The sequence below is a fragment of the Myxocyprinus asiaticus genome, chromosome 36 (assembly GCF_019703515.2).
Source record: "Myxocyprinus asiaticus isolate MX2 ecotype Aquarium Trade chromosome 36, UBuf_Myxa_2, whole genome shotgun sequence".
Taxonomy (NCBI): Eukaryota; Metazoa; Chordata; class Actinopteri; order Cypriniformes; family Catostomidae; genus Myxocyprinus; species Myxocyprinus asiaticus.
Genome location: NC_059379.1, coordinates 24,093,382 through 24,108,751, shown reverse-complemented (window position 1 = coordinate 24,108,751; position 15,370 = coordinate 24,093,382). Strand labels below are relative to the sequence as shown.

Sequence of the window (15,370 nt, the reverse complement as noted above, 5' to 3'; positions counted from 1 at the left end):
AGGCTGGTAGGCTACTGCATTGATTTTTTAACACAGAGCCTTTTATCTCAGTTTCCACACCTTTCAAGAACATTTTCATTTTAATAGTTTAGACTGAGGTTCAGTCTTGTGAGATGTCCCTCTACAAGCTTTGGCTTTGGAATGTTCTCATCCCCTTAAGTCTGGCTAATGCCCTCAGAGCCACCTGTCCATCAGAGCAGTGTGATTACATGCTCTCTCTCTTGCTCCACACTTTGACCGCAACAATAATTATTTCTGCAGAGGTTACAGTCATAAAACATTGATATAGTCTACCTCATTACAGTATTTCTGTTGCAGTTGCTTGCAAAACAGGATTCACATGAACCTGGAAATATTAGAGAATTATAAAATTGTGATTTTCAGGCCTATGAGAATCATGTAAATTAAAGTAATCTGGAACACTTTACAATAATATTCCATTCGTTAACATCAGTTATTACATTAGGTATCATGAACAAACAATGACCAATATATAGTTTATTATATATACTGAATAAATCACCAGATCATGGTTAAACCACAAAGGGAAAATTGTAGCAGGAGAAAAAGGTGAAAAGAGCAAGACGAGAGAGAAAAAACGATTTCAGAGCTATCTTTATTTTTCATTGGCAATGACAGGTTAGCAGTGTTCAGCAAACCCTGCCGAAAAATTGGCACAGTTATCTAAAAGAAGGCCTTTCATAAAACAAAATATGACGACACATACAAAGAAACAACACTTAATTATATTTATTCTGCAAACGGAGGGTATAAAAATATATGTTTAAAGAAATAGAGCTTACGATATAATTTACATTTCATTAAATTTCTTTAAAATATCTGACAGTTTTAAAGCATTTATAACCTTCAATATGCATTTCAATCCGCATAAACAGTTAAACAAAGGTGGGCTTTGGACTCTAAAAAGAGTGTAATCTAAATATTCTAACATAAATATCGATTCATATGACATTCTATGACATCTTTTAAAAAGATATGGTGCAAAATAGTAGCTTTCACAGTTGTGCTAATGCTAAAGGGAACAACTGTGCAAGTAAAAATACCACTGTAAATTTGTTTTCACCAATCCTCTGTTTCAAATCTTTTAATTGAACAACACAAGGTCCAAAAGTAGCCTTTCTTATACCATGAATGGCCTTGTTCTCATTTCATTAAATAAAAAGAGGGGATTCTTGTCAACAAAACTGTGTGCGTGTGTGTCTGTGTGAACGTGAAAGGGTAATTAAACTTCCAAAAAAGGTACCATGAAAATGTTTTGGTCATGTTTTTCTTTCTTGGGTACCATGGTAACTCCTTTGAAGCTTGAAGTGAAGTGTAGTGTTGTTCCTTGGAGTACCATGTAAATACCATGGTATATCGATGTAGTAATCATACATTACCATGATATATGTCATATGTATGTCATATATATGGTAATACAATGAGTACCATGGCTTTACCATCAGATACCATGACTGTACCATGGTATCAATGCAGTACTTTTTTTTATAAGGGTATTTTCCTTCAGCCACAAATATGAAACTACACTGAAATTGCTCCACTACACATATTACATTTATCTGTATGTTATTATCTATCCAAGAACATATGCAAGTACATATATGGTTGATTTTAAGTTGATTTTGCTAAAAACTGTCCTCCACTTCTTGTCTGAGTAAATATTTTCTGAGGATGAAAGAATAACAATATACTATATCTCTTTAATATCCACAAAAACCTTTAATTGTCAAAGAGCCTGTCTTCACAAAGTCCAAGTGGCAATTTTGAGGAACCACCAAACACCTCGATATTACTATCGACCCAGGCCACCACATTCCCAGGGATGTAGGATGAGCAGTTTGACATTGCAATGATATCCGTCGAGCGCAGGACCCGATCCCAGATGTTAAAGTGGCTCAGTTCCCCCACAAAGGCCTGGTTGGCATCAAAGCGCCCCCCTACTACATCCTGTTTAGGCCATAAATGACAGGCCTCGTTAAGACAACAACAATAACCTTAGAGGATGTGTACTCTCACAGTAACTCTACTGTGAACTACAACATTGTTTAATGCCTAAGGTCAAGTTTTATTTAAAGTTTTTGAAGTTCCAGTGGTCAATAAATGTATTGCAGATAAAAATAAGACTACAGTTACAGTGGGAGTGTGCACTGATAGTTTTGTGGATGCAGCAGGGACTCTTGCTTCTGTTCTCACCTGCTCTTGGCCAAGGATAAGGACTCCACCAGGCTTGATAGGGTGCCAGGGGGCCAGGTTTTCTCCTGTGCCCAATCTCTGGCCATCCTGATAGGCTTCCCACAGCCCATCCCTTGTAGTCCAAGTGATGCAGACATGGTGCCACCTCCCATCACTCAGTGATAGAGGTAGTTGCGCCACCTATTTAACAACAAGAGGTATTAAAGGAATAGTTCACAGAGAAATAGAACTTTTGGACATTTGGCAGAAGTTATCAGTGAGGAACAACCTACATTTCAGTCTGTTCCCCATACAAAACTATCGTGTGACTTCGGAAGACTTACAAAATAGAACACAAGTCATATGGACTACTTTTATGGTGCTTTTGTCCTTTTTTGGCAGTATAAATCATCATCCCCTTTGGGCAAGAGCAGCTCCGACAGTCTGTCTAACATCTAAACACATAATTTTTTTTGTTTCACAGAAGAACAAAAATGTTACTGGGTCAGAATGACATGAGGGTGAGTAAATTATGACAAAATTGTTATTTTGGGTGTACTATTCTTCTACAAAATATAAGACAGATATTTATATTAGACTGTAAATAAATATTTTGGAGTTTCACTTGTGTATCTGATGACATCAACATTAAAGCTTTAAGTTAAATGATGATTAATAATAGTCTGTAGTTGCTTTGTGCATCCTTATCATTGAAATCCATGAAAACATACTTGTAGCATTCAATGCAAAACTTTATAAATGCTGTATGTTGGGTCTGTACCTTGTCATTGATGAGCAGTTCTAAGGGGTTATTGCCCCATTCAATCAGTACTATCTCATTTGCTTGCCCAGGCACTCCATAGGAAAAAGGGGTTCCAATGCCAGGACTTGCACTTGACTTGAGCCACATGCAAATAGTGAAGGCGTACATTTCTGGCAAGCTTTTCTTTACTTGTCCAAAAAGATAATTTGTTCGTAGAGGAAGAGAGATTTTGAAATTCTCTGGTGATTTGAATCCAGCTCCTCCTGTCACCAAAAGAGGGATTTAGTTTTGCGTCACATCTGGAGTGATGCAGAAATATACTGAGACTACCAACAAAACAACCAGATCACTTCCTTGACAGGCACTTTAGGATTAAGAAGTGTCTAACTCAAATCAAAGATTCTTATATGGATAATATGGACAGAAATTATCAAGAGTTGATGTAAATGTATCTGGAACAGAAGAATGACTATAGAACATAAGAGGGTTTTGTGCATACCTTTTTCTAATTCAGAGAGCCTATTCATGAGAGAGTTCAGGGTATTGTCTGTGCGCTGGCGATGAGCTACTGTCTCATTATATAGCTGAGTCTTCTCTGCCTCAAGATCATTGACCCTCTTCAGCAGTTGATTCTCCAGATCCTCCAGTCTACGCTGCAGTAGATTTCTCAGCTCATTGGGGAAGGAGGCACCAGAGATATTGGCCCGTGTTTGTTGTTGCTTTGGAAAATGAAATAAAAAAGGTTTCCAAGGATTCCTACATATAGCCTGCTTATAACTGCATATGGGGTTCGAGCCCCAGCACTGCCAAGATGCCACTGTTGGGCCCTTGAGCAAGGCCCTTGACCCTATCTGCTCCAGGGGCGCCGTATCATGGCTGACCCTGCACTCTGACCCCAGCTTAGCTGGGATATGCGAGAAAAAAAAAAAAAAATGTCACTGTATATGTGCAAATGTATAATGTGTGACAAAAATAAAGGCTTTTTCAAGGCTTCTTCATACAAGTTTTTCTTCCTTCACTGCCAAAAAGTGTTAGCCTGCAATTATTACCTCAAGGATCTATTTCTACATGATTAAACCCATAACATTTACTTTTGTTGGTATCACCTAAACTCTCAATTAAATTTAGTCAGATTAATTACATTTTTGACTTGAACAAAACTTTTTTTAGGTTGCATGACGAAACATTTTTTTGTGTTTCAAGCAGAAACTATTTTATTTTGTTTATAACCTATTCACTTCTGTCATAAAAACACTTTTGAGTACGTAAAACATCCATGTGCATCTAATCCAATAGGTTAACTTTTGTAAAAAATAAAACTGCAATTGTTACCTTAAAGAGGTATTTCTGATATAACAGAAATAAAATGTTGTTGCTGTAAGCCAGTGTAGTCAGATTGATTGATTCATATTAAATTATATATTTTTGACTAACTAAATTCACTACTAAAGCAGTTAAAGATGTCACCATGCACACTTTTAGGCTATCTGATATTTTTACAGTTTATATAATATCTTTATGGGTAAGGGTGCACTCAAAAAATGAGTTTCACATCTAAATGAACTTTTTTTTATCAAATTTAATATAACTCAATATCTTATTAAGCATCTCTGAATCAACATGAATGCATTGGGTTACAACAATAATACACATTTTAAGGGTTTGATCAAGTAGAAATAGCTCCTTAAGGAAATAATAGCAAGTCAGTATTTTTTACAGTGTTGTTGGCTTTTTGTATGACATAAATAAATAAATAAATCTAATCGGGTGATATCCAATGGAGAAGTAATACAAATTATGTTTATTTAGAAAAAATGCTTCAAGCATTTGATTTTAGATCCATCATCGTAGAGTCAGATTAACACCCAGCACTGACACATTATTACAGACACTTTGTCGCTTTGTGCATCATAAGTAACTTTGGCATTTGTGGTTAAGGGATAGAGATGTACTTACTAACGGGATAATCCTTGTAAATCTTCAACGCCTCCGCACAATTACCAAAATAGTCAGACAGGTAAAGAAACATCCAGCACAAACTGACTTACATTTAAATTGCATCTGAAATAAAGAGTATCTCACCTCAAGATTTTCTAGTCGATCCTTTAGAGTCTGCATGGTCTTTCCAAGAACATCAGTGGTGTCATTCGGGTCTTTAGGCACATCATCCATCGTGTCCTTGATGTTTTTCCGAAAGGATTCTGATTCAGACTCACAGCGTGAGAGTTTAGACGTCAGCTCTTTGATTGTCCCTAACTGATTGATAATGGTCTCCTTTTGTTGTAAGACTGTCTCTCGAAGTTGCATGACAGTGTTCCTGAGTTCTTCCTCCTGAGCCGTTGTACTCTGAAAAGGCAGAGACTGCACGGGGCAACTTGTATCCTTGTTAATGGGAACTGCAGTACAAAGAAAGCGCTCTCCCTTTTCATCTTGCCCATGGACAACGACATGCGTAAAAGCATAGAGACACACGAGTCGGGCGACCAGAATAAACATTTTGTAGAGATAATATAACGTTGCGAAGTTCAACTGTAATATTGCGCAACTCTCAGCGTTAACTCTTAATTCCTTTCATCGTTGCGAGTGAAACATAGTCCGTAGTTTTTAGTGATAACAAATGGTACCCTGCCCTTCTGAACTACTGACGCCGCACTTCTCTATTTGAGCGCACAAGCGCGTGGTGTTGTAAAGAACAACGACAGAATCAACAACATCAAATTAACGTCCTTCAGAGATTTTTGTATCACTGGGCGGAGCCTATATTCATATTCATGAGTTTTCTTACCATGCATGTGGAACCGAAAATGTCAGTCCACAACCACGCCCTTCAAAAATAGACGTGAACACCTCTAATAGTTTATCTCGAAAATGTTAGCAAGTTTCAGTGTCTAAGTTGAGGCTAAATTATGTTGTAGTTTGTAAGAAGTGGTTTTGTTCAGTCTGTCCGTTATGAGCTTTGCCTTGATGATTACAGCCATGTTTGTCCGATTAGGCATAAAAAACTAAATTACAGCTATTTCTGTTCCTCATTGTGGTCTTCTGTTTTATCTTGTTAGGTAGGCTAATTATTGCAATATTTCATAATTTATGTAATGTTTTCCTAAAAATGCGTTAATGAACAGCAAATGTGCAAAGGGCACCAGTAGGCTACATAGAAATATGCACAGCAAAAATCTCTTTGAAATCCATTATACAATGAAATAAGATGGAAGTGGAATGTCAGTGATTTTCACATAGGTCCAGTAACATGTAGTGAAAGAACAGACATCAAGGTCTATTTCAAGTTCATTTCACTTGGCCTATAGTTGTAGGGTATTTACAAAATGAACAAAAAAGATATATAAATAATAATAATAAGGGTGACAGAAGTCACACAAGAGAAGGGTAGAATACTGCAATAAAGATGACTGAATTAATGAATGAATGAACGTTACATTTATATAGCGCTTGAGGTTTACATTTAGCCTATAAGATGGCTTGAGGTTAACATAGAAACATTTCATTAGACATATAATACATTTGTGCAAATTTGGGGTTTGGGGTGCGTTGCAGCAGCCTCCTCTTTGGAGCCCCCTCCAGCAGGTGGAGCCCTTGGCAACAGCCTAGTTCGCCTAAGCCTAGAAACGGCCCTGGTAGTAATAAAATAACCTTAACAATTAAAACATAAAGCAGCCTTAATTCTGTTATTTAACAAGAGTTTCTAAATTGGGACATAGCCTATCTCTCCAAGGATTTCTTCTTTTTGTGTTCAATACAAACAGGCGAGGTCAAAGATAGACCTTTCTTAACAACACTGAATTAATTGAGTAATAAAGTGCTTTGGGCAATAAACTACCACATAAGCACAAAATATCATTCTGGCATTTATATTAGTATCTATAGCCAGGTTACACCTGTTCTGTAAATACAGAGAAGGACAGATGAAGTTAAATGAGATTTAGATTAGTTTGACAGCTCGCTGAGAGGACAAGTGTCATCTGCTGTAAAATCAAAACACAGAGATCTAAACACCGAGTACTGCATCGTAAGCTTAGTAAGCTTATTTCACACTGACGTGTGCAGGTAACATTATGTGGTAGCTTACCAAGTTATGTCTACTCAAAGGTCATGCAGAAGAAACAATTATTTCAGATTGTTCAAATTTTAGCTTCAGTAATATGAAAACAAATACCCTTTGAAGTAATCTATAAATAATAATTATATAAAAAAAAAAAAAACACACAGTCAGTATCAGTGTTAATACATAAAGTTATTGTGTCTTTGGACCAGAGCATTAATTTAACAGGATCATGACCAGAATTTGGCTGTCCACCAGGGTCACTGCAGATAAAACTGATGCCAGACGCAATCCAAGCACATACTGCTGAGTCTGTCAGAACATCTCCCCACTGGAAGAAAACACTGTAAAAGGGACATTTAATACATGCTGATATGGATGCTCACGTATTTATGTATAATTAAAATCAGGGCAAATTACTAACAAGGAGGCCTTCTCAAGTGGTACAGTGTAAAAACATGTTTTGTCATTTAACCTAAAGAATGCACTTCAAAGGGTAACATCTTTAATTAACTCTTTATTAACAAGTTAAAATTTTAATTTACATGACTGAATTAACCTGACTGCGTTTGCTTGCAACAACAAAATTATTTTTTAAGGGTCAAGTAGAAATATCTCCTTAAGGTAAAAAATGCACATTTTCACTTTACAGTGCATAAAATGGAAAGTAAAAGTAAGCCAAAAATGGACATCATATAAATCACTGATCCTGTATCACTCATTTGTTGCTCCAAATATTAGTCCAAATAGTAGACACTATATAGCTTGATTACATTCGTATGCTGCTTTATAGGAGAAAAAATAATTTTGAAAATGAACAATCTTATTATTGCTGAGTCTATGTCTGGACAACACTGAGAATACTGAATGTAATAAATAAAAATTCATTCTTCTATGAAACTACATCCTCTGCAAGAGCAGTGCATTAGTCCTCACTCATGAAGAGAGCACTTACATGACTAATGCTTTCCTATATGGGCTTATTTCATATTTTTGAGATGTGAAAGCCAGTGAATAAACAAGGCCTTTCAAAAAGCATTGGTCCTGCAGACATGCACTCCACAGAGAAAATGTATCCAGGTATTATATTATGAGCCTCAAATGTATACATATACTAAACTGAATAGATGAGAACTCTGTTCACGGTGGCAACACATTTGGGCTGTGAACCTGTGACCCTTTTTAGAGCAGACTGTGAGTCATCAATGAACATCACTGCTCAGCTTCAGAAATTTTCCCCATGCACCCAGCAAATATTCTCTACATTTTATACTTAATTTTACTTTCTAGTTCGATGTTTTAATTTGTTTTACTTAAAAAAATAAATAAATAAAAAATCAAAGTAGATTCCATGCAGGACCTCTTTCCTCAAGTTCAAAACTTGGCATAATGATATAGAGTGAATACGTACAGTTGATTTGAGTATGGTGAACAAAACAATCAAACCAACTAAATAGTTTGTATGTACAAGAACTGATATTCAAGGCATGATATGGTGATTATTGTAGTTTTAAAACTAGAAGTGCGGTCTAACTGGTTTCCCAGTTAATCTGTTTGCAGGGTCAGTGGGAATCAGAATTTGTATGCTCCCAGCCCAACAGAGGGGCCATTGAAATGATAATGTAACTTTTTCACCATCTGGGCAGTTGAAGCTCCACCAGGATAGCTCCCTCTGCTGTGATTTGTACTCATTTAAATGAACTGAAAACAGACAGGTGATTAAACTTAAATTTAATCTTTAAGGTATCACATTTATACCAATTCAAGTATCCTTTTGTTGTGTCTGATTCTAGCCTGCTCTCACATTAATGCCAACAGATAGTAACATCATTACAAATTGACATTTAAAAAAAAAAATGTTTATTCATTAACATTTGTGTGAGTCACATTTTAAACTTAGTGTAATGGCATCTATATACAGTGGCCCCAAAAAGTGTTTGGACAGACTTAATACTATATAAATGTCTTTGCATTGTATTATGAAATATCAAACCAAATGGCATTTATTTTAAAGAAAGTTAACATAAGCACACTTAACAAGCAAACAACAAGTTATACAACAACACTAGCTATCCTGTTCAAAATAAAATGAAAGGGGTCATGATATGAGGAATAAAATTTACCTTGATTTTCTGACATGTACGAGGTAATTGTACTAAAAACACACTGTGAGTTTCAGAACACAAAACTTACTTCTTACTGCAAAAAGAGCATTTGTTGAAACCAAGCTGTCAAAACGACTCATTCTCTACTTGCTCCACATTGTGAGGTCACACCAAGGTAGATATTTGCATCTGACCGCCTCCACAACAACACATCAGAGCCTAATTACCTTATCACTTCCGTAGCCCCGCCCAGTAGCAGTGAGATGGAAAGGAGAGGACAGATCAGTCAATTGCAGAAAGTCAGTCATACAGTGGGCGTTTACTGTCAAGTCTTAAAGGAGAAGCAGCACAGAAACCAAGCGTTTCTGACAGAGGGTCAAAATGAGGGTTGAAAATGATCATGTTTTACAAATATATGTTTGTTTTCTGTGCAAAAAACTTGACTAATTTTAAAAGTGAACCTCAAGGAATATAGAGAAATAATAAAAAAGGCATGTCATGACCCCTTTAAAAGGATTTGGACACTTCCTAGTTGTGAATCTAAGTGGAACATGTCCATAAATAATGTGATGAACTACATTTGTGGTTACTCTGCTAGGGCACTTGTTTGAACTTGAGGGGAACTGACTTCATACATCCACAAAAAACAAACAAACAAACAAACAAACAAACAAACAAACAAACAAACAAAAATAAAAAGTGTTAATAAGCAGTTGGATATTTATTTTGTATTTGTATTTTTTTGCAATGAAATATTATGTTAAGTGTGGCTTCCGCTGTCTTTTTGGGGCACCTGTCTCTACCTATTTATCCCTCGGTGAGGTATAATCTATATTTCTCCCCTTTTGATTAGGTTTCTGCTTTTTTTGCCACCCCTTTTTATCAATGCGCCCCCAAGTGGTCATATGTGTAAATGCATTTGCGCATATATAATAGTCTACATCTACAGTCTGACGCTCTGTTTGGAACAAATAAAAACTGAGTGCATGCATCACATCATCAATACAGAAGATCTATGAGCTCTGTGTGAGCATTGAAAACATCGCACGCAATGCTACCCATGGCCCAAAAAACTGGCTTAACTAAATGTGTCAATAAATCATTTTATAAACATAGTTTTTATTACTAAAACAATATGACTCGATTATATAAAACAATATCTTGGTTACTGGGCTGCAGCAAAATTAAATAAAACGTTTGTAAGTCAGTCTGAATGAAAACTAGAAGACCATCGTTTTCGATGGTCTTCTCACATCTGCTCTGACTGGAATATCCTTCCGCAAAGAACTATATTAGTGTCTAAATATGAAATAAAGTTGCTTAGAACATACCTCTGACACACAAACCCTCTTTTAAAAGTCTAATAATGAAGCATAAAATTAAAGGTTTTCTATTTATAAAATTATTTACACAATTAACAAACAAACTGTGCGGCGTATTGATTTCAAATCGCCCAGTGAATTTCATTCGGTGTAGCGGAAGTTCGTGTAAAACTCTTTCCTGTCCTTTCACTGGTAAGTTGGTGCTGTTTAATTGGGAGTAATTTTGCAACGTATGCACATTATGAGCGTAAAAATCCCTCATTAGTATTTGTGTGAGAACAGCTGCTTCAGATATGTGCATGTATTCAGGTAAAAAGGGAAACACTTGCGTTGTGCATGTGCATGTCTTAGACTTGGTGTAGGTTAGCAGCCTGCTAGAGCTAGGCTCTTTCTTATGTGAATGGCTTGCTGTCGTGCTGCAAAACGTCCTACATAATTTACAAAAAACAAACCCACAGATAATTTCTGCCCTGTATTTATCAATAGCGCAGTATCATTGGTAGCGCTGTAATGGAGGAACTAGTTATCACTTTGGCTCAAGCGCATCATTTAATATCAGTGAGCGTGACTGCAGTAGGCGTGTCGTTGCAGTTTGGCGCAACTACCGCTTCCCTAAAACTACACATGCAAATAGAAATGAGTCTGCATGAAACACCTCAACTTTGTTAGACAATGTGATGCGTGAAATGCTGATTGGTTTGTTTTTAGGCTTGTTGTTTGTGTTGATATTTAGTTTATTCGTTAGGACACAAATTAACAGTGTAGTGCAAGTCAAAACAAACTCCTCTATGTGTTTAGATCTCTGAATCAATCTCTGAAATTACTGTTTTTTACATTTAGATAGATGTGCTACCTTTTGATTGTGAATGTCTTGTTAATGTATGCAAATTCCATGTTACATGAATATGGCAATAATTCAATACTGTTGAATATATCATAGTACCATGGTATAACCATCTGATGCCTGCACTTTTCTGTGGTACTGCCGCAATACTTTGGTTAGGGTTGTGCTCAGGTGTGTAGTGTAACTGACTTTCCCTTTGTGGTTATTTTCCTAAAGGTGACATGAACTTCTACTGAGATCAGCGCAGACACTAGTCTGCCCCATTTCAGAGGAATCCTGTCTGTCCCGGCCCCCATCATGTCTTTTGTGCCCACCCCAAGCCCCACTGTGGTGGATCAGACCACCCTCATGAAGAAATATCTACAGTTTGTGGCGGCCCTCACTGACAACAACACACGTGAGTGTATTCCCTTCTGCTTACCACGAATGTGCTGTTCTTCACGCATAGTTACGAGTTTGTGTTTTAATATAAGTGACGAGATCATTTATAATGCATATACTTTGCGAATGTGTGTGTATAAAGGAGTAATGTGTATATAGCTTTTACACTCGGGATGGTGCGATAAAATTGTGTCTCAGTAAATGCAAGATGCTGTCACTCATATGTTTCTTCTTCATTTAAACATCAGCGGATGAGACCAAACTAAAAATGATGCAGGAAGTCAGTGAGAATTTTGAGGTAAGGCCTTATATTTTGCTTGTAAAAAGTTTGGAATGCAAAATGATTCCTTGTATTCACGTTCATTTCTTTCTTTCATCCTCCCCAGAACGTCACATCCTCGCCACAGTATTCTACATTCTTGGAGCATATCATCCCTCGTTTCTTGACATTTTTACAGGATGGAGAAGTGCAGTTCCTTCAGGAGAAACCAACGCAGGTGTGTTTTCTGCAGCAAATCATATCACTGAAGTTTTCATTGAGGCCTCATCCCTGAAATTCAAGCGAGTGTTCGAATTTTGTCATAGCAATTAAGGAAACTGGTCCTGGAGATCATCCACAGAATCCCTACCAATGAACACCTGCGGTCTCACGCCAAGAATATCCTGTCTGTCATGTTCCGTTTCCTTGAGGTCAGTTTGCTTTACCTGGATGCTGAGCATCCCATATTTCATTTTGAATATCATGCATTTTACTACATTAAATAAAATTCATCGTCTACCGAGAGACTTACCTCTTTGTTTCATCACTCAGATTGAAAGTGAAGAGAACGTGCTCATTTGCTTACGCGTTATCATTGAACTGCATAAACAGTTCCGTCCGCCGATCTCCCAAGAGGTGAGATGCAGCTTCTGGCCCTCTATTATGCTGGCTAGAATTTGCTTCAATTAAGCTGATTAAATTGCACTCGAAACAAATTCAATCTTCCTGTCAACACTTACAGATTCATCACTTCTTGGACTTTGTGAAGCAGATTTACAAAGAACTGCCTAAAGTCGTGGTAAGCGGTTTTTACATTGTGGAATGGATTTGAAATATTTGTGTTAGGCTTTTAGCTGCGTTTTGTATTTTATTTTATAAAAGCTCTCTCTCTCTGTCTTTTAGACGAGGTACTTTGAGAATCCTCAGGTTATAGCAGAGAACACAGTGCCCTCTCCAGAGATGGTGGGCATGATCACCTCAGTGTTGGTGAAGACTGCACCAGAGCGCGACGACAGCGAGACCCGGACGGTACTGCAACTAACATTAATCTCTAGTAGACCCTTAAAATAAATCCTCATCCTCACTTGACAAATATGATCAGCAGAGACACAATGATGAGAGCAATGTGCTTTAGTCCAGAGAATGGTACTGCGCGTGTGTGTGTGTGTGTGTGTGTGTGTGTGTGTGTGAGTGTGAGAGAGAGAGAGAGAGAGAGAGAGAGATATCACTAATGTACCTTTTAATCCTGGGCGCTGAAAGTAAAACTGATAAGATCTGAGTGTCTAGCTGCTGATCTGTTTTGGATTGTAACTGGATCACTTTAGCTTAATGACCATTATGAGTCAAAATGATCGTAATGGCATCAGGCCACTATTTATGTGTGGGATACTTTGATGGAGAATTCCAATGCTAATGAAATTTATATTGTATAGACACTAGATGGCGCCAAGTTCCTGCCTATAAATTTCAGTGCTAAATCCTAGGGGCGCTGAACTACAGTTTGCCAAGAAGTTTTTCTGATATTTTACTCTTAATGCAGAAAGAAAAGTTATTATATTTGATGAAAAAATACTTTGAATTAAACGTGTATTTCATTAGTTATATGGTGACAGTTGGTTTGGTCTCTGACTGGTCTGTTTAAGTCATCTGCTCTGTGTCCTCCAGCATACAATAATCCCCAGGGGGTCACTGTCACTCAAAGTGTTGGCAGAGCTGCCCATCATCGTAGTGCTCATGTATCAGGTGAGGACTCATAAAAACATTCATTCAATATTGATTAAATGCCAGCCATCTTCTTTTTGAAAGGACATGGCTCATCGGTTAGACATTTGGCTCGGTTTTAAAGGGTATCTACAGTCATTTTAAAACCCTAATTACCCTGTTTTACATTTGAGCTATTAATTGTTGATACATCCAGTGTTTTCTCTTTAGACCTTACACTATCAAAATGATTGGCCTGATGAATGTTTTTTTTCTTTTCTGTCTGTTATTAAAAGCTTGAAGTTTAAAGGAAATCAATTTTAATGTTTTAAGGCAAAAATTGTGCATTATTTTGACATTTTATTTAGAGGTCGACCTATAGTGGATTTTGCCGATACCGATATTTAAGGTGATGGGAATGGCCGATAACCAATTCATCGGCTAAAAGTTTTTAAAAATCAATTCATAGAATGTCAAAAATTTTCTTATTCCTTTTTTACTATGAAGGACACGGACAAAGAGTCAAAAATGAAAAAAATTCCAGATGCAGTTTATTGTTAAACCAAAATCCCACTAATAATTAGAATGTTTTTAGATGTATTGCATACCGTGGGACTTAAGTATTAACGAGCCTGAAATACACTATTTTGAAATTTACAAAATTATGAAAAAACTATCAGCATAGATTTTTGCTGTTAATGATAGTTCCAAAAAGCAACTATCGGCACCGATTAATCGGTAAAACCGATATATCAGTCTACCTCTAATTTCATTATTTGCGTTATTGCAGGTGTAAATCATGTTTTGCAGTAAGAAGTTATTAATGATTCCAAGAAATCATTAGATCATGATTTACTTAGACATAGTGGCAGATTTACTGGATGTAGAAATTTGTCTTTTGAGTAAAACCCTGAAATTCTGTTCAAATGAAATGAGTTTTTATCAATGAAAGCATGCTATAGTTGGTGTAATCTTTCTGCAACAGTAATTACTTGTCAAGCATGGCTCTTTGCTTAGTCATTTTCCCCACTGTTATTCGATACACTTATTGCTTTTCCATGTGATGTCTTTCCTAGCTGTACAAACTGAACATTCATAACGTGGTGTCAGAGTTCGTGCCTCTGATCATGAACACCATCATGCTGCAGGTGTCTCCACAAGCTCGGTCAGTGAACTCTTGCGTCTTGTTGAGTTGTGTGTGTGGTGTTACATCACCGCTAATGCACTGAAATGGATTTCATAGATGCAATTTAACACTAGTGACATTTAAAGCTTTTCCACTTTTATATCCGCGACAGGCAACACAAGCTGTTCAACAAGGAGCTTTATGCAGATTTCATTGCCGCTCAGATTAAGACCTTGTCGTTTCTCGCTTACATTATTCGCATCTACCAGGTACAGTTACCGCCTTCTGACAAATATAGATCACCCATCTTTTAATTAAACGTATTTACATTTTTCTTGTTAAAGGAATAGTTCACCTAAAAATGAAAATTCTGTAATTACTAACCCAGCCTAATTTCACTCCAAACCTGTATGACTTTATTTTGTCTGGGTAGTGCAAAAGCAGAAATTTGAAGAATCTTCACACTGCTTTTTGATAAATAAAGAAAGTGATTGGTGACTCCATTCAAGGACAAAAAGACTCCATAATACCACAGTAAAAGTAGTCAAACTAATTTGTGACTATATTATAAGCCTTCTGAAGTTATACAATCACTTTGTATGTTGAGTAGAGTTCCCAT

At 36.8% G+C, this 15,370-nt stretch overlaps 2 protein-coding genes across 2 annotated transcripts in view; one reads left to right on the top strand and one right to left on the bottom strand.

Annotated features, from left to right (window-relative positions):
- Nucleotides 1–359: 359 nt before the first annotated feature.
- On the bottom strand, nucleotides 360–5,691 carry LOC127426780 (neuronal pentraxin-2-like). Its single transcript, XM_051673814.1, has 5 exons — nucleotides 5,039–5,691; nucleotides 3,456–3,675; nucleotides 2,975–3,219; nucleotides 2,215–2,394; nucleotides 360–1,968 (listed from the first exon to the last, which is right to left on the bottom strand). The coding sequence occupies exons 1-5, from the start codon at nucleotides 5,450–5,452 to the stop codon at nucleotides 1,741–1,743; spliced, it is 1,287 nt and encodes a 428-aa protein (XP_051529774.1). The 5' UTR covers nucleotides 5,453–5,691; the 3' UTR covers nucleotides 360–1,740.
- A 5,407-nt stretch (nucleotides 5,692–11,098) lies between these two features.
- Nucleotides 11,099–15,370, top strand: part of LOC127426776 (transformation/transcription domain-associated protein-like) — a 99,742-nt gene continuing 95,470 nt past the window's right edge. The window contains exons 1-11 of the mRNA XM_051673803.1: nucleotides 11,099–11,136; nucleotides 11,501–11,681; nucleotides 11,914–11,963; nucleotides 12,052–12,162; nucleotides 12,251–12,355; nucleotides 12,477–12,560; nucleotides 12,667–12,723; nucleotides 12,828–12,953; nucleotides 13,590–13,667; nucleotides 14,702–14,790; nucleotides 14,924–15,020. Of these exons, the coding sequence (XP_051529763.1) occupies nucleotides 11,582–11,681; nucleotides 11,914–11,963; nucleotides 12,052–12,162; nucleotides 12,251–12,355; nucleotides 12,477–12,560; nucleotides 12,667–12,723; nucleotides 12,828–12,953; nucleotides 13,590–13,667; nucleotides 14,702–14,790; nucleotides 14,924–15,020 (897 nt within the window). The 5' untranslated portion in view covers nucleotides 11,099–11,136; nucleotides 11,501–11,581. The remainder of the gene's footprint in view (nucleotides 11,137–11,500; nucleotides 11,682–11,913; nucleotides 11,964–12,051; nucleotides 12,163–12,250; nucleotides 12,356–12,476; nucleotides 12,561–12,666; nucleotides 12,724–12,827; nucleotides 12,954–13,589; nucleotides 13,668–14,701; nucleotides 14,791–14,923; nucleotides 15,021–15,370) is intronic.

What these genes read in the sequence shown, in the direction of transcription:
- LOC127426780 (XM_051673814.1), bottom strand. Translation starts at nt 5,452, where the DNA reads ATGTTTATTCTGGTCGCCCGACTCGTGTGTCTCTATGCTTTTACGCAT. An exon ending in GCTCTCTGAATTAGAAAAAG is followed by an intron (nt 3,220 to 3,455) that starts GTATGCACAAAA and finishes TTTTGGTGACAG; the next exon opens with GAGGAGCTGGATTCAAATCA. An exon ending in AACTGCTCATCAATGACAAG is followed by an intron (nt 2,395 to 2,974) that starts GTACAGACCCAA and finishes GTTGTTAAATAG; the next exon opens with GTGGCGCAACTACCTCTATC.